The following is a 24,800-nucleotide window of genomic DNA, read 5'->3' on the forward strand; positions in this document are numbered from 1 at the left end:
GGTTTGGTGGAGTAACATCCTAATGCATCAGGGGTAATTGGCAGGTGCCTTTTCCAGCTGTGAACTTATTGTCACTTTTTTGTGCCTTGTTTTGCAGCTGGGAATACTTATTTTACTTATTATTATTACCCCGCCCCCTGAAGGGGAGGCAAGGGGTACGGTTTTTGGTTTGGTTTGTTAGATTGTTTGTTTGCTAGCAGCAAAACTATTGCTTAAATTCATACCAAATTGGGTTTATAGATTGCCAGTGACCCAGACTAGATCTGATTACATTTTGGGAACAGCAGGTCAAAGTCAAAATTTTTAATGAATTTTTAAAATCTTTTTTCTTCTCTCATTTACTTATAATGGGTGAAATTTCAAATGTCTATATAAACATCAATTTTGTTTAAATTTACTTCAAACTTGGCACATATATAGAGGCAGTTGATATGCTGACATCACCACACACATAGACATGATGACAACAGCTGGATCGATGCCAAAATAAGGTACAATATGTGCGAGAGGCAGGCTTCGTTGTGCCTGGCATATTATTATTATTACATTTTCAATTATGCCTTGGTCAGCTTTTAAATGGTTAGGTGAGATAGTAATTTGTAAAGAAGCAAAACATTTTACAGCTACAAATTCTATGCCTTACAGTTGGTCAAGACATAGTGGTACAGTGATAAATAGGTATCTCACAATAAGATCATCCCAGGTTCAATTCCAATACCAGCCATGATTGGTGAGAAGTGTCTACACATTTAACATTTTAATGCAGCTGAATTACATTTTTAAATTCAAACGGCTACCCCAACAGTAAAACTAACTGACAAACGTGTGTCCAAAAAACAACGAGAGTTACACACAACAAGGGATATTTCATTGAAACATGATGCATGCTAACAGAATTAATTGTTAGTTCATTTGACGTAAAAATTTAAGGGAGCCCTTTCACTCACATTTTTAAATTGAAGTTAGTGTAATAAAACATTCTTACTTTGTCTTTCTGCCTTTTTTCTCATTCTCTCCCCTTTATAACTCTCCTTTTTCGATCATCTCTCTATTATCCCTCTCCTCTCTTTCCCCTCTCTTACTTCTCCGTTTCTTTTCCATTCGCCGCTGACGTTTCTCCTCACGCCTCTTGGCCTCTTCCACCTCCTGGTGTTGGCGGCACTTGTGAAAGTTTTCCACCACCACGCCGACAAACATGTTGAGGACGAAGAAGCTGACGATGAGGAGGAAGGAGATGAAATACAGCAGCATCCAGGGGTTGTTGTTGGTCACGGGCTGGGGTTGAATTAGTTTGTACGTGACATGACAGAAGGAGATAAGAAATATAAAAGACATGAGACAGAAAGGGGGACATTGAGAAACAGTGGCATGATGTCTGGTTTTGTTGCATTGTAGAGTACAAAAGTAATATGGTTCTGCTGTATGAGTGTGTACCTGTTGATCAACACCCACAGCATCAAGGCCATGATACATAATGTTCACCCATCCGTCCTTGGAGGCTAAAACAAACAGCGACATCAGAGCCTAAAACACAGGGCAGACAATAGAGGGCAGGTTAAGTAAAACTCAGGTAAAAATGCATACTGGTAACAAATACAAAACCCACAAATGCACAAAACTAACCTGCCCCAGGTTGTCAAAGTTGTATTTGTGGTGGACCCACTTGTAGTTGGCCTGTAGACAGTCAGACTTGTTGGTGATGTTTTTGATATCAGGGCCGAAGCAGTAGAAGAACTTGCCTTTAAACAGCTGTCAGTAGAAGAACAATGACATAACAATGTTTTTGATGCACCGAAATACTTACATAAAACAGAAGAATAAGCCTTCCAAGCCTGTGATGAGATGAAAGTGTACTCTAGAGTAAAATAATGAGCCGGACAAAAACACGGATGAAAATGTTGTGCACTGATGAAAGAACTAGGCGGCCAAGGAGGACAGAAATGCGTATGCGCTTCAAAGCTATTAGGAGAAACAGGAGACGATGGAAGAGAAAGCAGTATAAGAAGACTGGGTATGCTCAGATAAATAATATCTATTTCAGTAAAAGACACAGGTGGTCAGACGCTTCCTTTTTCCCTACCTGTACCCCAAGAATACCAAAGATGATGAAGAAAGCACAGCAGATGAGGACGATGTTGCCGATGGGTTTGAGAGAAGTGATGAGGGTCTCCACCACCAGCTTCAGACCTGGAGCTCTGCTAATCACTCTGAAGAAGGGAGACGGAACAGAAGATTATAAGAATCAGATGAGTATTTAGTCTTGTCATGTAATGCTACATGTTTTACATATCTATCTATCTATCTATCTATCTATCTATCTATCTATCTATCTATCTATCTATCTATCTATCTATCTATCTATCTATCTATCTATCTATCTATCTATCTATCTATCTATCTATCTATCTATCTATCTCTATATATACTTTTTTTTGTTTTTTTTTTTTTGAATTTCCCCTTGTGGAACTAATAAAGGCATATCTTATCGTATATTGTAGAGGTGGTCTAAAAAAGCTGAAAAATGCCTGAATCGCAAAGAATTTACAATTCTAAGGACATTTTGCTAAACAAAACCTGATTGTTTGTTATAAAATGTTAATTGTGAATGTGTTTCTTATGTGTTATATATCCTCCTGAGACCCAGGAAAGTAACACTGTTGTATTTTTCACACTGAATAATTGTTTTGATTGCAGCATAATACAAATAAATGTTTTTCTTTTCTTCATTATTTTATTTTTTGTTCATATTGCCCTGCTTTAATACTAAAAAAACTGGGATATTTAGGTCATACCTGAGTGGACGCAATGTTCGGAGTAGCCTGAGTACTCTAAGCACACCGAGGATCTTAGCTCCACCCGCCATGGACACAACAATGTCAATCAAAGACACAAAAACCAGGAAACCATCCAAAATATTCCAACTGCTCCTCAAATACGCTTGTTCACCCATATAGAGACCCATGGAAACCACCTGAGGATAAGACAAAACAGAGAAACATCTATGAATGTCTTTGAACCCCATTTGTGAAAAAAAAAAAAGCTCACACAGCACAAAAAAACCCAAATGTAGAGCACAAAAACACAAAAAAAGGTGAATATTACAGAGCAGAAGGATAAGACTGTGTGACAACAGGCTGTTGACACTAACAAGACATGCTTCAGACAGCTTCACCTGGCTGCCTAATACGTACAACAATGTGCTGACAAGAAGGGGAGAACATAATCAGACACACACTCATGTTAAGATGCATCCTCTTCAAACTGCCTTAGTTATGTGTCACGCACAGGCATATCAGTAGGAAACAACCAAACACATACAGTATGAATTTTAATGTTCATATCATACTATCAAAATAACATGATTATGAACCATGTATGGTGTTAGATAATGACGCACACATACCTGCTGCAGAACATGTACTTAAAGTGTCAACTGTATTAATATGCACTGATGCAGCTTATTAAAATGCTCTAGTGAAAACATTTGGCATATGATAGTACTTTGTTTTTCTGTGACTTCAGTAGAGAGGTGATGGCTACATGTTGTGCAACCATTGTAATACACATGCACACAGCTGGAGTCTGTATTGTGCTGAGCAACAACAGGAGCATTACAGCTGGCTGGGAAAAAAACCAGCAACTGACATTTGAAGCTGTTTGCCAAGTGTCAAACAAAGCTGTGGAGGGACTGTGAGGGCTGGCATGCAAACATATCAAGATGATTGAAAGATCAGTACCTGGCAAATATCTTAGGTGTGAATGTCGTAATGCAAACTGACCTCAATGCTGAAAGTAAACTAAAAAAAAACTAGTGGTTTTGTTAAGTCTGTTTCCGTGTGTCAGTTTATAATATTTCCAGGAAAGGTGCATTGTGTCTGAGTCTCGCCTAATGAAATGCCAACCTAAAAATGTTGCAATATGCTGACCAGTTCCTCAACCCTGCTGTGTGCTTTACTTGGCGGTGTCTTGTACACAGCATTAAACCCAGCAGTGGAGTCCAATGGAGAGATTAATGCTACACAAACAAACCCACACACACACACACACACACACACACTGCGGAGAGGCTCAGACAGACAGACACAGAGCGAGACGTGTGGCTCAGCCAAAGGGCTGACAAGTCTGTGGCTCCTTGACGGGCTGTGATTGGTTAATAATTGATTGTGGGAGTGCATAATTGATAGTGTACTTGTGCCAGACCCTTTCGCTGAGAATACAGAGGCAGTGGGAGAGAGAGGAAGGAAGGATAGGGAAATCAGAAAAAAAAAAAGAATGATGAAATTAAAGAATGGATCAAGTGAAATAAGGACCCAAAGGAAGAGGGAAAACATCATTATCAGACAAGACAGACGGAGAGGAAATGTGGATGTGTGGTGGAGATGTACAAGCCACGAATTAATGACATTGCTTAATTACTCATTTCTCTTAAGGAACATAGGAACCCCCCTCCCCCAAAAAAAAAGGATGGGGTAGGGCTATGGGACCACTGAGGCAAACAGCAAGACATAAGAGAACACAGACAGATTAAAAGATACCTTTATGTAGTGGATGCACACAGTACATTCAGGGCTCATTGACAGTAATAGAGGGACAGGTTGTAAAACGTTACCTTGAGTGTCATCTCGCCCACAAAAATGGCAGTAAAGATGTAGTTGGAAACGGTGAGAAATACTCTTTCCTGCAGAGAAAGCAAAGGGAGAGCAGCGACTGACAGTCAGCGAGAACAGTGGGGGCAATAAGGGGTAGTTAAACCTTACCTACTGAACCTGTTAGATAATAAAACCAAATTCCTCCGCAGAGAATACAAAAAGCCTCTGCACAAAAGCTGCAGGTACAAACTGTGGCTTCTACACAGAAATCCACACATTTAGGTTGATTTACCAAGCTGCCCTGTAGTATCTTAGGTCTCTCCAGAGCCACTGTGATGCAGTTGGAAAATATGAATGCCAGCACCACGTAGTCAAACAGCTTATGAGCGATGATGGACTGACACATCTGCCTGAACCTGGAGTTAGAGGACAGGAATGGACAGAAAGTCAGATGAAAATGAGGTTAAAAGAAATGATAGAAATGTAGAAAATAAGGGCAATAATTGTAAGTCAATCAAAAAAAAATACATTGTTGAGGAAACATTAAAATATAATCAATGTAAGCGTGTTTTGGTGATTACAATATATAGTGAAAAAAATAGACTTATTGAGTGAAATAACTAAAAACCAAAAGAAAACAACATCAAACAATGCAACACAACCTAAAAAAAAAAAAAAAAAATAGAAATGCTGTTTAAGTCAGCTTTATTTTCCCTTTTCAGTATTATTCAGCAGTGTGAAACTGCAGCAGAATACGGACCTTTCAGCAGTAATCTGTGGTTTTGTAAATTATATTTGATGTCAGCCATACTTTTATTCTATTTCCATCATAACACCTGAATTCAACTAAAGTGAGACAAAAAACTGAAAGCCTAAGAAATATAGGTTACATAAAAATACTGAAAATTATACTGCAAATTGATAATAAGCTCACTAACTTAAAAACAAATATCTCTAATGTTGCCTTCAGACTCTTGGGTGCAGAGTATTTACTCATCTAAATACTGAATATGCATTTTAAAACATAGCATAAGACATTGTGTTCTGCCAAAAAGCAGTTGCATATCTTTGCTGCAGCCAGTGTTTATTGGACAGGATGAAAAAGAGAAGGTAGAGGGATCAAAGTATTATTTGAAATTATTTTGGACTGGACATAAAGATATTTACAAGCCTTTCATTAAACCCCTCATCTGAAGATTGTAATACAACATCGTGGCAAGTTAATGCAAAATTTAATGAGCTGCCTCTGGTATCAAATTTACCCCCTAAGGCCTCTTTCTTTCTCAGAGAGCAGATAATATTCTGCGTTATTTGCAAGCCGCTGATCAATACTTCAACATAGTCCTTCTCTGTGGAAGCTTGGAAACCTGTCCTTACTATTGATGAGATGGGGAACACAATCTGGCAACGCATCCTTAATGTTTTGGCAGAATACATCCTGTGGTCGGCCAATATTGTCTACATGAGAAGCTGTTGCGGCAAACAAAATAGCTCACATTTTCTGGATCATTATATTGTTTCAGCCGGACAATCCCACCATCATTAAACAGACGTAAATTAAACAGATATGAAAACAAACAGAAAGGAGAACTATGAGGGAATGGCGCCTCACTTGTTCTGCGGAGAGAAGAGAAAAACAGACCAATCCTCTCTCGACTCACACCAGTCTGGTCTGTAAGCTTCTAACATCTTCTGGATGCGGAAACACAAGCTCTGCAAATTATAACACACAGTTATACAAGGAGGAGCTCATACACCATGCACTAGATAATCAAGCAGCAATCGCAGAAAGACACTGAGCTTCACAGAAACTGCTTGTTTAGACTCTGTTTAAATTATTAACGAAAGTGAAACACTTCTATAGCAACAGCTCGGAGCATCTTTCTACATTACCATCTGTATAGCTCTCTCCCCGCTGTCTAAATAGTCCTTTCTAATTAACCTTGTTTCTCTCATACACAGACTTGTTTACAATGAAAACAATGGAACTCCCATGAGGCCCAGGTGATATGGAGTGCAGGATTTATACAAAGTACTTGAAAATCCCACACAAGAGAGCAAGCGATTATTGAATGTGTAAAATCTTGTACTTAAAGACAAAAGCTAATGGTTCTGTTGTTGACAAGCACAAAGGCCACGCTGTTTTTTTTTATTCTTTACAAATGGTTGTACTTGCTGGATTTGTTTTAGGAGATCTTAGAAAATCTGATTGGATAACCTTCACTCTTCACTCACCAAGCTTGATGCATGATTCGACTATGCACAGCCATATAGTTCTGTTCAGACATTGCACTGAGGTATTTTTCATTATTTAATTGAATTAATGAATACATTTTTTTCACTACTCAAACTATTGAATTGTTTTGTTTTTTGTTGTTGCTATTGTTGCTAAGTAAAAGGCATTGGTAGCAATTTTATCTCATTTTGTTTGGTGATATGAATAGGGGGGTAGGCATAATAAGCTTCAGCCTATTCCTTTTCAGACTTTTGTTTTTAAACATTGCATCTTGCACAAATGTATAATGCTTGAAATGTCTGAACGTCTGATCACAAGCAGAAAGCTCTAATGCCAGGTGGGAATACACTAAAGATACACTTAAGACATACTGCGATCCAAGAGCTTTCTGTGGTGGACTGACACAAGTGGCCACATTATTTCAGAAGCACCATGGGAAGCTTAAGGATTACCTATTTACCAATGTACTCTCATTTGTGCACAGAGATTTTCACGACTGAAAATTTGGAATGCCTTACAGAAATACACAGTCACGGAAAAAATTATTAGACCATCAAAAGTCATCAAACACAATAGTTATGCAATCAAGTACTAACTCCTGTGTGTATCATGTGACTAAAACAGACAGAAAAGAAAACATGGAATGCCTAAAAGCACTGTTTTTGGCAGTAAAATGCCACAGCTATTGATGTAAGAACTGAAGTGATTTTGGTTATTATCAAGAAAACATGGAAAATGGCTAGATATCAGCTCTGGAATTAAACGACCTATTTTTGTTGTTATCATTATATTTGTCCAATCAAATGTACCTTTAGTTGTACCAGGGATTAAAATAAACAATAAATTGAAGAAAACATGGGTGGTTTATTTATTTATTTATTTATTTATTTTCGTGACTGTATCATAACTGTTGGTGTACTGCTGCTTCACCACTTTTTTTTTTTTCCAAATAGTATAGAATATACCCTGAAATTCAAGAGTCAAATCATTACTGAAGCAAATGATAGTCAAGAGGTCTCATATGAAAGAAAAGGAATGGTCAGAATTATCAAAGTGACGTTTAAGGTTTATTGATTAATTCATGTCAGCTCATGCACTGAGAAACAGACCAAAAAAGTTCCAGTAGCCTTTAAGTGGTGCAGTGAATTCAATTATTTTTTTTCTGCCTTGCTAATGTTAACTGGTAAAGATGAAAAGGCAGCAAAATATCCTTTCATTCATCATCCACTGTTCTGACAGTTTCCTCATTTATGATGGATTTGCAAAGAAACATTACAAAGCCAGCCAGTATTACTTAACAGTTTGTGCTGCATCTGTAATGCTTGTGTTATGTTAAACTGTGAGTCCTATAACTTGAGTACAGAGCTTTAATAGGGGATCTGTTCATGAACTTCGCTTGAAACATATATACAATGCATTCTGACATCAGGTGTGAAGTGACATACCTGTGGATAATGAAAAAACAGATGTTAAACCCAGATCTGGACAAGGTCGAACTTACATATTCAATGTCATCATCCAGGTCCTCCCGGTCCTTGCTGCGGGTGTTAACCTGTGGGAAGACCTCAGCCAGCAGCTGGTTTTGGGAACTGGGTCCTCCAGCTTGTTCAGTCTGGTGTCTAGAGGGGGGCTGGAGAAGCTGCGACAAGGGAGTCTTCCCATTACAGTCTTGGTGCACCCCTCCCATTCCACCCAGAGTATCACGTGCACCACCATCTCCCCCCGAGAAGCTCTTCTTCCTACGGTGAGCATGCAGCGTCATAGGGGACAGTGTGTGTTGGGGTGGCAGTGGAGTGTGTGGGGGAGCTGGGACTTGCAGCAGGTGCGGAAGTTCTAGTGAAAGAGCTCTGCGGTCCCTCCTGGGTACAAAACGGCCCGGAACCATAGGATGAGGAACGTGAAGAGCATGGGGAGCAACAGCAGGAGGAGAGAGAAGAGCCTCCTCCTCATCTGGATGGATATGATGGAGGTGACGGTGCGGGGATGAAGAGGCACGAGGACCCCGGACACGAAGGCTTCCTCCCACCACCCCTCCTAGACCTGCCAGGCCGTAGTTGTAAAAGGGCCTTGTGGAGGTGGGGGTGTATGCTGGGCTGGAGGAGGGGGATGATGAAGAGCAGGGGCGGACCCCTCCCAGGCTGTTCCAGCTGGAGCGACGGGCCCACAAGGCCTGAGGCTGGGGAGGAAGAGGGCGACCCCAGTTATGGTAACCCCGGAATGGATACTAGGGAAGAGAGAATATCAGATACAGGATTATACTTATATTATGGAATGACATTTTAAAAACACACGTATGAGACAGAGCTATACTTCTAAGTCATCTGAACTCTGAGGAATTCAATTAGTCTGTTGATATATACCATGATAAATGATGCTGTTGCTGATTATGAAATTTTAGATTTTTTTTTTGATTGATGTATTTATTTCGAACATGAATGTCAAACAGAAGAAAATAAATAAACAAAACACTTAAACATAAGACATATAATACATGTTCGAAAAGGAGTGAGAAGAAGTACAACTTATAAACTCCCACCCCTTCTCCTTATATAATTAATAACAATAATAACCTTCCTCGTCTAACCATATCTATACAGTATGCCATAATATGACTGATACTTACTAGTAAATAATTAGGTTTCTGGCTTTATATTTTTATGAACAAATATAATATGATTTACATAAACACATAATACAATAACACATATGTCAATACATATTCATACACAGATCTATACACACATATACACCTACATATATACATACACACATACACACCTATACATACATATACATACACATACCACATACTTGCAAATTTAAAGTATCAGTTATTATTTCTACTGCAAGGGGCCTCTCAACCAAAACAAATCTGTAGTTTGATGACATTGTGAAGTAGTACAGGATCATTATCATTGTTGATGAAAGTTTGTCCTGAATAACTAAAGAAGAATTTCTATTCATAGATATGGTGACAGAAGATTCACAAACTTGCTTTAAAGTTGTGTTGGAGTTTGCTTTGTGCTGAGAGCAAGTCATGCTTTGACATAAGGTGACTCAAGCAACTACACTTCTATGCTAACAGCCACAAGACATTTGATTTCCCAATGAGGAGTGCATTACTAGCTAGCAGCTAGCATAAAAAAGAATTAGCTCCCGGAAAAACACAATTTCAACACAAACTTTACAAGCACACACGTACACAAGCATGTAATTGTTTTTTTTTTTTTCCCCCATTATGTTTATCCATGTTGTGTTATTTCATAATAATGAAACAGCCACATTAGAAAATGTTAGCTAGCTGCTAACAAAACATTAGATAATGTTAGCTGCGAGGGTAACATTTAATCATGTCAGTTGCTAACTCTAAGGTTAGACAAATTAAAATTTAGATTAATCAACAAGATGACATTTCATAGTAAGCTAACACAATAGAAATAAAATAGATGAAAATAAATAGTTAACTTCTATAATACTGCACCACAAAATGGCATACACATTGTAAAAAAAAAAAGTGCAATTCAGCATTATTTTGTTCTTCAACCACATTCAGTACTTACTATGTTTCCCAGTGAATACAATTAAAATATAATTAATGAAATTGATTAAATCCTCTGAATTTTGATCACTGTCGGAAACTTTCCATAAAAGTACACACCAGTGTTGCTATCTCCTCAGCAAGGAAAGTAGATATAGGCTGTCCTATCTTTTTTTTTTTTTCTTTCAACTTTATTACCATTTGAGTATACAATACAACATTTTAAACAAACAACAAGATGTCAAAAGGGAAAATGCATTTGAACATATAAGTTTAAGAAAATAATGCATAGATTTAAAAATACAAAGCATAATATATAAATAATAGTTTAAAAAAAAAAAAGTAAATAAATAAAAAATAATAATTCTGACAAATATAAATAAATGAATAAATGCAACAGAGAGTTCAGTTAGTATTAAAAAATTGTTTATAAATAGCCAAGGTGTTAGTGCTTTTTTTTAATTATAAATAAGTTCTAAAGATTTAATATAATTTCCAAATTCTAATAGGAAGATAGGTATAGGCTGTCAACCCCCCCCAACAACTATGTGATTAATTGTGATTAATCGCAGAAATTCACGCGATTAATCACAATTAAAAAATTTAATCGCTGCCCAGCACTAGTTTCTAACCTTATGCTCCACTTAGGAGCCTACAACAAGTCACAGTAAAACATGAACATTTTTTGTCATAACTATAATAGTTTTAGCTTCACAACATTAATAATCTAAATAGCCAAAAAAAGAGTCACCGTCAGTGGAAATGTGTGAAATGATGGTAACTGGTCAGACCCTACTTCAGGTTCATTGTTTTTTTCAGACCCCCCTCCTCAAATGCAGTGATTTATTTTAGTGACAGTGAAGAAACATTTACATTTATGGCATGCGGCGGCTTTTACTGGTTCGGCCCACTACAGATCAAATTAAGCTGAATGTGGCCCCTGAACTAAAATGAGTTTGACACCCCTGGACTAAACATTTTGACAGCAGTCTGTCAGACAAAGGCTCTCCAACAGCAACTGTGGCTTTTATTCAGTCAATCATTTTATGGTCACTTTAAGGCCATTTTACTTACCATAGCCCTCTGCTCCAGGTTGGCCCTTCCAAGTGAAATCACACTGTTCTTCCTTGACCCAAGAGCAAAAGTCAACCTCTCCCCTGGAAACAGACCAGCAGGCAGCGCAGACAAGTCCAGGTGACCGTTAGGGGTCAGCGTACAGATTTTTGGGTCTGTAGCAAAAAGGGAGAAGAAAGGTGTGTTAATAAAAGGAAGGAAAAGAGCTGAGAGAAGAGGTGGAGAGGAGCATCTAATAAGCCCTTTCCTCCTGCTGCTGCTTTACTGTTGCTCCCATGTAAACAGAAACTCATTATCACAGTCTTACAAATGTCCTAAACAATATTATGGCCAGCTGAAAGAGGCAGAGGAAGGTGTAATTTACATTAAATAACCTTACAAGAACCAGAGAGGAGCTTATAATGGTGAAACAGAAGAATTTGGTTTGACCATTCCCCAACATATTTTGGTATAATAGGACTCAAGGAACATTAACATTCTAAATGAGTTTTTTTCCTAGCACACTGACATTTAAAAGAAACATTTAGGTTTAGGAGAAATGCAATTGGACATCATTAAAGACCTCTCTAATGTGCTGCTAAATGCAGCTCTACACCGCATGTCGCTTGGACTGGTTCTTGGTGAGTTCACATTTGTTATGCCTACAGGGAAAACAGTTAGAGGAGTAGATGGAGAAGTGGCATCAGACATGCATTATTTAATGTTTTTGTAGTTACCATTTCAGACTGAAAAAAGAAGCTTAGAAAAGTTTGCTGTAGAAATTGGATGACAGGGAACGTCTCTGATGCCTGAGGCAATCAGCTGATAGTTTTCTGAAGTTCTGAATATTTGGTTAAAGATTGGTTACACTTTCCTTTCAGCTCCAATGTGTGATGGTGCCTCTTTGACTGAGTAAAAAAGTAAAAAAATAAATAAATAAAAGGAATGAGACAATAACTATGGGAGTTTTACAACAGTAGTGTGTGATCCTCATTATTGAAAGAAAGATCAGAGTCATTCTTTTAAAATCATAAAATAAAGAAAGTACATTATGGTTGAAGATTTAGTTATTTCTGAAAACAGTCACATCTATTTCCGCAGATGAAACTTCTAGATTATTGTAATTGCTAAATTCTAAAGACATATTATTTATTATTGTGTTGCTGTAATAAACCACTTTCAGAAGTTAAATGGGTAGGAAATTTCAGAAGGGAGAAGAAAATTAACCTTTAATAAACCAAATTAGGGATTTGATTACCTGAGACATGCAGGGAGTCTTTCGGTTTCTCGTGTTCCTCAAAATTACATGAAGACCTGTCGTCATCCGAGTAAGAGCGGTTTGCATCACCCTGTATTGGGGAGAGAGGAAGAGAATGAGAATGTTAATGGGTTAAAGAGAGAAGGACTTAGAAAAAGAGTTGAAGTGTAATTGTCTGATCCTTTTGTTCTTCTGATTCATTTCATTTGAAACAACTATAAGACACTTACGCCCAATTCCAATTCATCCCTTGGCCCTACCCCTCTGCTTTGTGTATTCACGTTAAGGGGTAGGGGTGTCCCAGTTCTTGATGAGTTGGAGGGGAAGGGCTAAGGGAGAGAGCTGTTTGACCCTTGAAATGGAGATTTTCCAGGACCATACTACAAACGGAGGGGTATGAGAAATCTCCCATAATTCTGTTCGAATCATCGGTAAGATGGAGGTAAACACAGCAAAAAAGTGCAGCAGTGTGATGAAAGAAACACACAAATGTATGTATTTTATTCGTAAATAACTTAATTATTTGATTGACCGTTTAATGCCGTTTCAATTTATTATAGATCGCATTTCTGTGGTTTGCGATTGACAGCTGCAAAAAGATGACCAAAGCCCATGCAACAGAGACGGTTACAGCTGCTGACAGCATGGGGAATTCTTTCGGAAACAAAATTGTCACATATGTTTATAGTGGCATTGGTGACTGCTGATGACGTAACAGGTCTCGAAGAGTTGTCCCAGTGGTTCCCAACCTTTTTTGGCTTGTGACCCCATTTTAACATCACAAATTTCTGGTGACCCCAGACATTCAAAACTGAGAATTTTTTTTGCTAAAATTAATTTGTTTTTGATCATGTAATAGTTTGCTATACTATGTTGCAAATAAACGTTCATTTTAGATGACATTTAGGCTATATAATGTATATTATTATGGATTTAAAAGGGTACCACTGTGCTTCAGTTTCAGCTTCACAGTTTGTCATGTCTTTTATGTATTGGGATTGTCTCTCTCAATTCACCATATATTTTTATTAGTATGTTTTTTTGTTGGGGGGGGTTGTTTATTTTTATCAATTACTACAAATTTCAGGCGACCCCATTTGAATTCCAGGCAACCCCACATGGGGTCCTGACCCCAAGGCTGAAAAACACTGGGTTGTCCCATTTCATAGGGGAATGTTTCTACACCTACCCCTTGCAACTCCGCTTCAAGGGGTAGTGCCAAGTGCAAGGGCCAAGGGGGAAGGCTAAGGGGTGAATTAGGATTGGGCCTTAACATGCACATTATATGCTCATTGAAACACACACAGAATGTAGAGGTCAGTTCGTCCCTTAACTCCTATTTTCGTCTTACCTCAGCTTGGAAACCCTCAACCAAGATGGCCACCAGTAAATTGAAGAGCACATAGTTTCCAAATGTCATCAGTGCTACAAAATAAAGGGCTGCACAGGGCGAGGTGGAGGCCATGCCATTGTACAGTACCATGTTCCAGTCCTCCTGAGTCAGAATCTACAGCAAGTAGACAAACAGTGAGGAGTGGGTACAATAGTAAACACATCAAACAAATGACTGCACTTCTGTACCTGAAAGACAGTGACAATGGCCCACAACAGGGAGTCGAAGTTCTTTCTGTCAGGCACAGTGTCTCCTGCCTCTGTCTTCAGACTGAACTTACAACCAAAGATGTGCATCCCCAGGATACTGTAACAGAAGAGTGGCTTCAGTTGGAAATAACGATTAATGTAACTGTCATAAAATCTGAACATATTCACATTTAACTGTAGTGAATCTGGCTGGATCTTTATAAAAGCTAGGAACAATGTGAATAATTACAGCATATCAGAAGTATAAAGTCCTAACCCATAAAGACCCAAACACCCACTGGTGACCAAAATCATTTACTGATATAAAAAAAAAAAAAAAAAAAAAAATAGCTGTTGATCCCCTAATCCTATCAATACATGTAAATAATTGGTGTAAAATACAGTTTGTTATCTTTTCATGGTCATCAGATTTGACCCATTTGGACGTTCAGAAGCTCTGTAGTTGCCATGGAAACACCGTCATCTTCTACAACATTCATTCACCAGTAAAACCCATGGAGTTGGATCAATGACAGTGGATGGAGACACTTGCTTTTATGTTCAGTTAATGATATATTTTACTGAAAAAGTCACTTTTTCCTCCATTTTCTCTGTTTTTAAAATAATAACCCTTAACTTTAATTTGAGCTTTTATGGACATCAATCACGATCAGTAAATTAAATGTAGAAAAATACCTGATTTTCGCTTAAGAATGGAAAATACTGACCATGTAATTTGATAAATGATGAATAATCACTTAAGAAAAGTTAAAAATAGAGAAAAAAATCATTTGGGAAATGCCACAAAAGTAGCATTGGGTCTTTATGGGTTAACCTAACATGTACACATAAGAGCAAAAATGGCATTTTTGATAATCAACATTGATCAGTTAATTCAGTGGCATCTGTATAAATCAGGGGTGGGCAACCTGTGGCTCCCGGGCCACATTTGGCTCTTGGGCCCTTCTCAAGTGGCTCCATGTGGGTTTGTCAAAAAACATGGAAACACTACTTTTTTTTTTAAATACATTCTGCTATTATTTTCCCAACCATAAAGTTACTCTGATGTTATGCAGTTATAAAAATGCAGACTACACCCCAAATGAATCAAAAAGTAGTGGTAGAAGTAGTAAAATTCAACTACTTTTTATTTTATGACACTGAAGGTATTCATCTGCTTACTCTGTTGCAAAGAAAGCATTCACCTACCAGTCAATGTTTGCTTCAAGACATAATAATGATCAATTTCACAGTCTTTTTTTAGTTTAGTTCTGTAATTTATTTGAAGTTCTGTACATGTACTGAAACTATAGGTCAAACACATAAGGATATCTTTTGGCTCCAGGCAGATTTTTTTTTTTCTATTTCTGTCCTAAAATGGCTCTTTAGATAGCAAAGGCTGACGACACATACATTAAATGATAATCAGCACTGACAAACCTATATCAGTTGAGCACCCTGACACACACATAAAACCATCTAAACTGTTATATTTCTGTTCCATTCAAAGATGTTTTTTTTGTGTGTGTGTCTCTTTACCCTTCCTTCTTCTCTTATCCTACAACTAAGAAATAGAAAATGCTGTTCACGTTCCAATTCTTCTGAGAAATTATGGAGAAGTTTCAAAACTTACTCTTAAGCAGAGTGCCACTGTACATTATCTACTCACTAAAAGCTCCCCTGGCTTGATGTATAAGCCAAATGCCACTTGCTCAGGCTAGTATTAGTTGGCTAAAAGCTCTGATGCCATCTGTCTTGGCACACTTATGTTTGACTGGTGTGCAGCAAGAGTATAGAAGCAGGTAAACAGGTGCACATGCAAAGAATTGTAAGCAAGATTGGGGCAACAATATTATGCTGCTGTGGAATATATTCTATCTGTAATATAAAAATTATTACATTTGCAACAAATTACAATGAATTACCCAAATAATAATTCTCTTAAAACTAGATTCATTTTAGGTTATTGCCCACAGAGGTGGAATTGAAGAAGAAAACAGCAGGGTGTGTGTGTGTGTGTGTTTGTGCATGTCTGTGCATGTGGGAGGTTAACAAATAAATGATTAGGCTGAACAATTATGTTAAAGTGCAGTTTTCAGCCTCCACACATTTTATGCAAAATGTAACTGCTTAATGTATCTTTAAATGTGATATCATTTATAAAATGCATAGACATAAAGAAAAGTACAAGCAAATATATTTAAAAGGAGGTATAAAAAAATATTTCTACATAGGTATATGGAAGATGAGGGATACAAATAGTATTGTCCCAAATACCATTTGTGATTTCTTAGAATTAAGAGAGAGTAATTATAATTTCAGAGATCTTCATATTCGTGAATGGATTAAAGTGAGAACAAATGTGAAGTCTAGATGGACTGGGGTTGTGGGTGTGAAAGTATGGAATAGACCTGATGATGCATTTAAGTTGTTCACTCCTTTGGCGAAGTCAAAAAAAAAAAAAGTTTAAAATTGTTTAGGAATATTGAATTGAGATGGTCGATATGTTTTTGTTGATTTTTTCTTTTTTTTTTATGGTGTGAACGCTCGATGCTGTACACATTTAATTTAATGTAAGCAGTGTATCAGGTGAAAAGGATAGGCAAAAAAAAAATAAGCTTTTGCTTCTAGTCTAATCCTTTTTTGGTTTTTATGTTTATTATACTTATTGTACTAAGTGCAATGATTGATGTACAAACCAAAACAAATTCATTAATTCATTCAAAATGGATGAGAAAGTGCAGCAGTATCTTCAGTAAAACACTTACAGTTTGCTATTCTTTCTGTATGTCTGTCTAAATTAGAGTAAAAACATATTGATAATAATGCCATGTACTCCTGACAGATGACAAATGAATTAAGCCTATCAGCACAGAACACAAACTAAGAGAGTCTGGGTCAAAAAAGCTCTAATAAATGGAATAAAATGGTATAATTTTGCATAAAGCAAGTTTAGGCCATTGGATGATCAAGTAATTACTTTATCTTAACCCTTTCATGCATGAATTATGAGAGCCTTAATCAAGATTTTTTTCCTGAGTGTTTTTATTCCTCAAGGCATTAAAAAAAACAATGCAATTGAAAACATTTTTATGAACCTATTTTTCACGGAGTTGTAAAAATGTCCACTCAGCTGGACACCATACATTTCATTTTTGAAGAAAAGTCATGTATTTGCTGACAAACTGTGTGAAGACGATGAAATAATAACATTTTTAATGCAGCTAATCTGATGTTTTCTCACACTTTAACATTCTCTAATACTAGTTATTACTCACTTCATGGAGATAATATGCAAAAAAAAAAAAAAAAAAAAAAAAACCTTGTGTTTAAAAAAAAAAACAACAACTGTTAATTACAGTCTAATAACAATAACAAGCAATTGATTTACACTCAAACATGTTAGTGCAGATCAGGTTTATCAAGAAGAGCAAAGTTACAGTAATGGTATGAATATCAGTGTATGGGATGATGCATGAGCGTCCGCTGTGTGTTGGCTGATATGGAACTAAAACCACAAAATGGGTGAATATACAAAAGAACAGCTTTGAATAGCTGTCCACTGTAGTGACCACTGTGCATGAAAGGGTTAATATACTGATATCATTACAAAGGTTTATAGGGTAGTAACAGTATAATCTCCAGCTGCATTTTCCTTTTGTCCTCTATCTGTCTTTTACCTGAAGATGAAAATGAAGAGCATGAGTAGCATGCAGAAGGTGGCCACGTTGTCCATAGTCTTCATCAGAACGACCAGCTGCCGTCTCAGTGCAGGCATGAACCTCACCAGTTTAATGACCCTCAGCAGTCTGAAGGTCCTCAGCACTGACAGACCGCCGTCTGCCTGGCCTATGATCTCACACACACTGTGTATTGTACGCCACATATAGCGGATGTGTGAAGAAGCGTACAACAGAGACACAGAGATAAAGCAGGAAGTTAATACATCTGTAGAAACAGTAAAGAGAAATACATTCACTCAGCTGAGAGAACTGAAAATAAATGATACATAAATAGAAAAAAGGACCAGATAAGTAAAGATTTGATAAGAAAAGTAAGTATTAAACATTGACAAAACACACTTCTGAGCATTTTTAAGATACAGAAATCAAAGTACATGACCATACATAATCCATGCAAGTGTATGTGATAAGGAATAATACAGGATTTTACATAGTATCTAATCCTTTGCTGACAGTTTCTGCATGTAACATTTATAGGATAAAACAAGATGTATGTGCAAGTTAAATGTACATGAAAAATGCATGAAAAAAATCTGGCTTTTGGAGATAGGGTATGTACTGAAATTCATTTAGTCATATATCCAGTGTTTCCCATAAAATTGGAATAATTTTGTTTTTAGATACATTCCTCTTTTTATTCCTATTTATACACATCAATAATCACCTTTGACCAGGTGCAATGAGTCCCAGTTAGTTACACTTTATCTATCAAGAATAAATCACATTGTCACAATCATGTCATGAGAAAAGGTAAAAAAAATAAATAAATAAATATTCCAACTTTATGGGCAACAGTGTAGTTCTCAGACAAGCATCTGGCTCTGAATTTCATTACTTGTACATTCACAGATCATATCAATATCAAGTGATCATTGTGACATTTTGGGACACAGATCAGCTCATTTTACATTCAGTTTACAAACTCCAAGATTCAATTTGATTCATTTTGGGATATTTCAGTGTTGGTATTGCTTGGATATGAAACATAGAATGAGCAAATAACCCTAATCACATTAGAGACAATGTGAACAACCCCAGCTTTATCACATTAAGAAATAAAGCAGTTACAGTAGCAGAAAAAATTATGAGACCATCAAAAGTCATCAAAAACAATGGTTATGCAATCAAGTACTACCTCCTGTGTGTATCATGTGACTAAAACAGAAAAGAAAACATGGAATGCCTAAAAGCACTGTTTTTGGCAGAACAATGCCATAGATATTGATGTAAGAACTTAAGTGATTATGGTTATTATCAAGAAAACCATGGAAAATGGCTAGATATCAGCTCTTAAATTAAATTCTGATGAGCTATTTTTGTTGTTATCATTATATTTGTCCAAACAGATGTACCTTTAGTTGTACCAGGCATTAAAATGAACAAAAAACTGAAGAAAACAAGGGTGGTCTAATATATATATATATATATATATATATATTTTTTTTTTTTTTTTTTTTTTTTTTTTGGTATAGTCATATACAGGGTGGGGAAGCAAAATTTACAATATTTTGAGGCAGGGATTGAAAGACAGTGTATGACCAATTAGTTTATTGAAAGTCATGAGAATTTATTTGCCACAAGAAAATGTACATAATAGAAAATGTTTTTATTCTATGTGTCCTCCTTCTTTCTCAATAACTGCCTTCACACACTTCCTGAAACTTGCGCAAGTGTTCCTCAAATATTCGGGTGACAACTTCTCCCATTCTTCTTTAATAGTATCTTCCAGACTTTCTCGTAATAGTTTTGCTCATAGTCATTCTCTTCTTTACATTATAAACAGTCTTTATGGACACTCCAACTATTTTTGAAATCTCCTTTGGTGTGACGAGTGCATTCAGCAAATCACACACTCTTTGACGTTTGCTTTCCTGATTACTCATATGGGCAAAAGTTTCTGAAAAGGTATGGATAATAGTGTTAGGTATGATTATGACATCAATATATGTTTGGTTTCAAAACAATTGACATAGTGCCTGCTGAGAAAAAAGAACTAAATGTTCATTGTAAATTTTGCTTCCCCACCCTGTACTTTTTATTTAATATGATCAAGAAATGCTGACAGGGCAAAAGTGACTCATGGGATTAAAGCTTAAAATTACAAATATATAAGAATAAACCAGAATTGTTTTTTTTTCAATAGAAATATATTGTAGCGTACAGACCTGATAATGACAATGATGCCGTCAAAGATGTTATAGGGGTTCCTCAGGTACTCAAAGAAGCCAAAAGCAGTCAGCTTTAGGATCATCTCTAGGGTGAACATGCTGGTGAAGACAATGTTGCAGATCTCCAGGACATTAGTCAGCTCATCAGGCTGCGTGGAGAAGTGTGGGAAGAGCAAAACAAGTGCATTAGATGAGGAAGTGGGTACAGTCAGAGTGGCAGGAAAATGATGATATGGATTTAAGTTGCAAGCATTGCACGTTAAAACACGTAGCAGGTAAGAGGCAGGAACAAACAAAGAGATAAAAAAAAAACAAAAAAAAAAAAAACAGTTGATATCAAACCACTGCTTTGCAATCATAGCTGCCGCAACAAAAGATGCAGGAATCACTGCAAAGAAAACAATTGTGTATGCATCACATTTCTCTGCCCGTGTTGAAAAGGCTGTCACTCAAACTGTCACTCAGCTTGAATAGAGAATTCACCCCTACCTGGCAAATAAAATTAACAAATACCCCGTTCTTATACAGGCGACTGTCAGAGAGGGAAAGGACTAGACTGAAAACAAGATGAGAAATTGTGTTTTTCGTACAGCTGCGTATGTGTAATTGAAAAGGAAAGCTCAGGAAACATCACAAGATGAAAAAATAAACGGCAGAATAAGAGAGGGAATTGAGAATGTGTATTGTTAGTGTAGCGCAAGATGTCAAACACTGGCTGAAACAGAAAGCATGTTATCTGAAATTGGCAAAGGAGGACGCACATGCAATTTAGCTGAACTGCACAAACAAGAAACGCATAAACACACGTGTTCCAGTCAATCCTATTCATTTCCATTTGTATGAGCGTGTGCTAAATCAGACTTCTATTATGCAAGTATGCTCTGCATGTGTGAGTGAATGTGGGTTTTGCACAGTATGGATCAGATGCTTTCTCTGATACCCCCTGTGAATTTCTGTTTCAAAGCCAATGGAGAAATAGCCAGCTAGCAATGCCAAAGTTAGCAAACCATGTCAGAGAAAAACACACTGTCACCCCCTCCCTCTCTCTAATCCGCTTTCTCTCCCAATATCTCCATCCCTCTGGTTCTCCAGCCCCTTTTCTCTTTCACTTTCTGAGTCTCATTATCAGACAGACTCATCTTTTCCAGATCAATATCCTCCTGTCAATCAGAGTAGGGAGAAAAAAAAGAAACAAGGAGGAGAGGAGAGGAGAGGAGAGGAGAGGAGAGGAGAGGAGAGGAGAGGAGAGGAGAGGAGAGGAGAGGAGAGGAGAGGAGAGGAGAGGAGAGGAGAGGAGAGGAGAGGAGAGGAGAGGAGAGGAGAGGAGAGGAGAGGAGAGGAGAAACGGGGAGAAATGAGGAGAGGAGAAACAAGGAGAGGAGAAACGAGGAGAAATGAGGAGAGGAGAAACAAGGAGAGGAGAAATGAGGAGAAACGAGGAGAGAAGAAATGAGGAGAAATGAGGAGAGGAGAAATGAGGAGAGAAGAAACGAAGAGAGGAGAAATGAGAGGAGAAACAAGGAGAAGAGAAGCGAGGAGAAACGAGGAGGGACAAGAACAAGAGAGGAGATGAGAGGAGAAACGAGGAGAGGAGAAATGAGAACAGAAACGAGGAAAGGAGAAAGGAGGAGAGGAGAAACAAGGAGAGGAGAAATGAGGAGAGGGGAGGAGATTAAAGGAGAGAAGAGAAGAGGAGAGGAGGAACAAGGAGAGGAGAAAGGAGTAGAGAAGAAACAAAAAAAATGAGGCTAAACCAAGCAAAATCAGGAGAAATGAGGAGAAATAGAGGAGAAACATAAGGGTATATGATGAGCGGAAAGGAGGAGAGGAAAGAAGAGAAACAAGTAGAAAAGGGGAGAAACCAGGAGAGGAGAAACAGGAAAAGGAGAGAAGGGGAGAGGATGAATGAAGAGAGAAGGAATGAGGACAAATGAGAAGCAGCAAAGACTGAGTTTTGTCTTATGTCAGATGATAGAAGATTGACCAAACAGTGGACGACAAATAAAAAAAACACAAATACAGAAAGATTTTTCAGAGCTTAGAGAGTAAGAAGAAATGTACAAAAACACAGACAAATACAAATGAAATCCCTCCGCTGTTTTCTCTAACCTTGACCCTTGTCCAGGTCTCACTCACTAGTCCTAAGTACAAACACAGGATATGAGATTTATTGCTATTGACAGAACCATCACGGCTGTCGACACCACCGTTTAACTCAGACAAAATACCATCATTCCTCCCTCCGCTTGCTTTGCCCCACATTAGCTTTCACTCCCCTCCTTAACCCTGTGTCTTCTCATGTTCTTGTACCTATGCCATAATACTTTCTTTCAATTATCTAATAATGATTTTTTGTCATTATACACAGACAGAAAATAGTCCCATAATGATCACAAATGTGTGTTACGTAAGGTACAACTGAAATTAAATCTGCAAGCGGCATTGAAAGGTCCTCACCAAGGTCATGTCCAGTACAAGTATGTCCATCATTCAGCAGGTGGCGCTCTAGCACCAAATTTCAATGTCTTCTGATGAATAGGTGTAGGGCTGGGAGATTGACAACTGATTCAAATTTGAGCCAAATCGGTGAATGTATGTCCAAACTAAAGCAATTTTAGTAAAATTAAATTTGTAGGGGGCGCTATGGAGCCCAACTTCAATTACTTCCGATGAATGTGTGTAGGCCTAGGATATGGACGACTGATTCAAATTTTTGCCAAATCGGTGTTCGTATGGCCGAACTGAAGCAATTTTAATACAGGTCAATTTGCAGGGGGCGCTATAGTGCAAAATTTCAATTTTTTCCAAAGAATCGGTGTAGACCTGGGAGATAGATGTGCGAGTCAAATTTGATTTAAATCGGTGTTCGTATGTCCAAGGTGAAGTAATTTTTGTAAAGGTAAATTTTCAAAAAAAACTTTGCAAAATTTACGATCTCGTCACACAAAAACGATCCCAAAAATTTGGCTAACCTTTGATGCCCCACTTCTCTAGATACTCTACACCGATTTTCAGCTCATTTGACCAAACGATCAAGGAGGAGATAGTTAAAATACGTCAACGAAAATGCCGACTCGGCATTTTGCAAATTTCAATCCAACATGGCGGCCGTAATAATATTTTTTGTTTGTCTCCTGACGATGAATCAGTGTACTGATTTTTGTGGCTTTACGACAAATTTTTCGTTGGATGTGGTCCCATTGGCGTAATATATTTCCACTTTTTAAGGAAATATTAATGTTTTAAATGAATTCTTATATTTAGCTTTATGGATTTGATCATTTTCATAAAATTTCCTGGGCACATAAACGTCTAAAAATAACTCACACGTACAAATATACAGTAGCAGAAAAAATTATTAAACCATCAAAAGTCATCAAAAACAATAGTTATGCAATCAAGTACTAACTCCTGTGTGGATCATGTGACTAAAACAGACAGAAAAGAAAACAAGGAATTCCTAAAAGCACTGTTTTTGTCAGTACAATGCCATAGATATTGATGTAAGAACTTAAGTGATTATGGTTATTATCAAGAAAATATGGAAAATGGATAGATATCAGCCCTGAAATTAAACTCTTTTGAGCTATTTTTGTTGTTATCATTATATTTGTCCAAACAAATGTACCTTTAGTTGTACCAGGCATTAAAACGAACAAGAAATTGAAGAAAACAAGGGTGATCTAATAAATTTTTCCGCGACTGTACAGGTTGATATATGTGTGCACAGACTGCCTGACATGCATAAATTGTGCTGCAGTGCATCTTGGCCAAAGGACACTCAGGACACTCTCCCAGGGCAAATAAAGGTTGAATAAAACAATAAATAATACAAAATAAATCAGGTTACCTTTGTGCATATCCACAAAAGCACTCTATGGTGAGGTGCTGGTGGACATCTGGGATTTTTATGTATTATTTCATCACTCATCCCATCACTCCTCAGTCAGGATTGGATACATTTACCACCTATAAGCATTACAATCTAGTTCTATTTCAAACTAGGTCCAACTAAAATCTCAGAGAAAACCCACATAGACATGAGAAGAACATTCAAATTTTACACAAAAATTGACAGATGATGATTGTCGGCACTGGAATCAAACCCCCTTCCATTAGACGATGGTGCCAACCACTACACCGCCCAGTAAAAAAAAAAAAACAACAACAAAAAACCAAAAACATTAATATAAAAACTACTATATGGACAAAAGTATTAGGACACATTAAAGTCAGGTGTTGCTTGGTCAAGGGGCTAGACTACAAAACTAGAATAACTGATGCCATGGTTTTATATTGCAATAAATATCGATGTAAAAAAATGTTTTCATTTCACCCTCAGGGTCGATCTAAACTACTTAAAAAAATGCGTCAGTGTTCGATAATACTTAATTTTACTATTTTACTCGATAATGCTGAACTTTTTTCATGACCGTCATAATAGTTTTAAATGCTCTACCTCTAGATTTGTGAAATATCTGTCATGGGGGGGGCTAAGTAGCAGTAGTAGTTAATACGAACACTACTCCCCTGGACTGTAGGACTTACACACTTTACATTGCATTATTTACATTGCACTTTATCCTTATCCTTTGCACAGACTCATTCATTGCACTGACTCTAAGCACAACAGT

General features: G+C 37.3%; 1 protein-coding gene across 1 annotated transcript in view; it reads right to left on the reverse strand.

Annotated features, from left to right (window-relative positions):
* The window catches only part of cacna1ia (calcium voltage-gated channel subunit alpha1 Ia), a 237,764-nt gene that overhangs the window by 37,120 nt on the left and 175,844 nt on the right, over positions 1-24,800 (reverse strand). The window contains exons 10-24 of the mRNA XM_030141341.1: positions 20,164-20,315; positions 17,936-18,121; positions 14,256-14,373; positions 14,026-14,181; positions 12,675-12,765; positions 11,438-11,592; positions 8,327-9,049; positions 6,202-6,302; positions 4,882-5,005; positions 4,610-4,678; positions 2,793-2,971; positions 2,081-2,207; positions 1,624-1,749; positions 1,435-1,524; positions 1,083-1,275 (exon numbers count right to left, since the gene is read on the reverse strand). Coding sequence (XP_029997201.1) covers positions 1,083-1,275; positions 1,435-1,524; positions 1,624-1,749; positions 2,081-2,207; positions 2,793-2,971; positions 4,610-4,678; positions 4,882-5,005; positions 6,202-6,302; positions 8,327-9,049; positions 11,438-11,592; positions 12,675-12,765; positions 14,026-14,181; positions 14,256-14,373; positions 17,936-18,121; positions 20,164-20,315 — 2,590 coding nt within the window. The remainder of the gene's footprint in view (positions 1-1,082; positions 1,276-1,434; positions 1,525-1,623; positions 1,750-2,080; positions 2,208-2,792; positions 2,972-4,609; positions 4,679-4,881; positions 5,006-6,201; positions 6,303-8,326; positions 9,050-11,437; positions 11,593-12,674; positions 12,766-14,025; positions 14,182-14,255; positions 14,374-17,935; positions 18,122-20,163; positions 20,316-24,800) is intronic.

This window comes from Sphaeramia orbicularis, chromosome 8, assembly GCF_902148855.1.
Source record: "Sphaeramia orbicularis chromosome 8, fSphaOr1.1, whole genome shotgun sequence".
Classification (NCBI taxonomy): Eukaryota; Metazoa; Chordata; class Actinopteri; order Kurtiformes; family Apogonidae; genus Sphaeramia; species Sphaeramia orbicularis.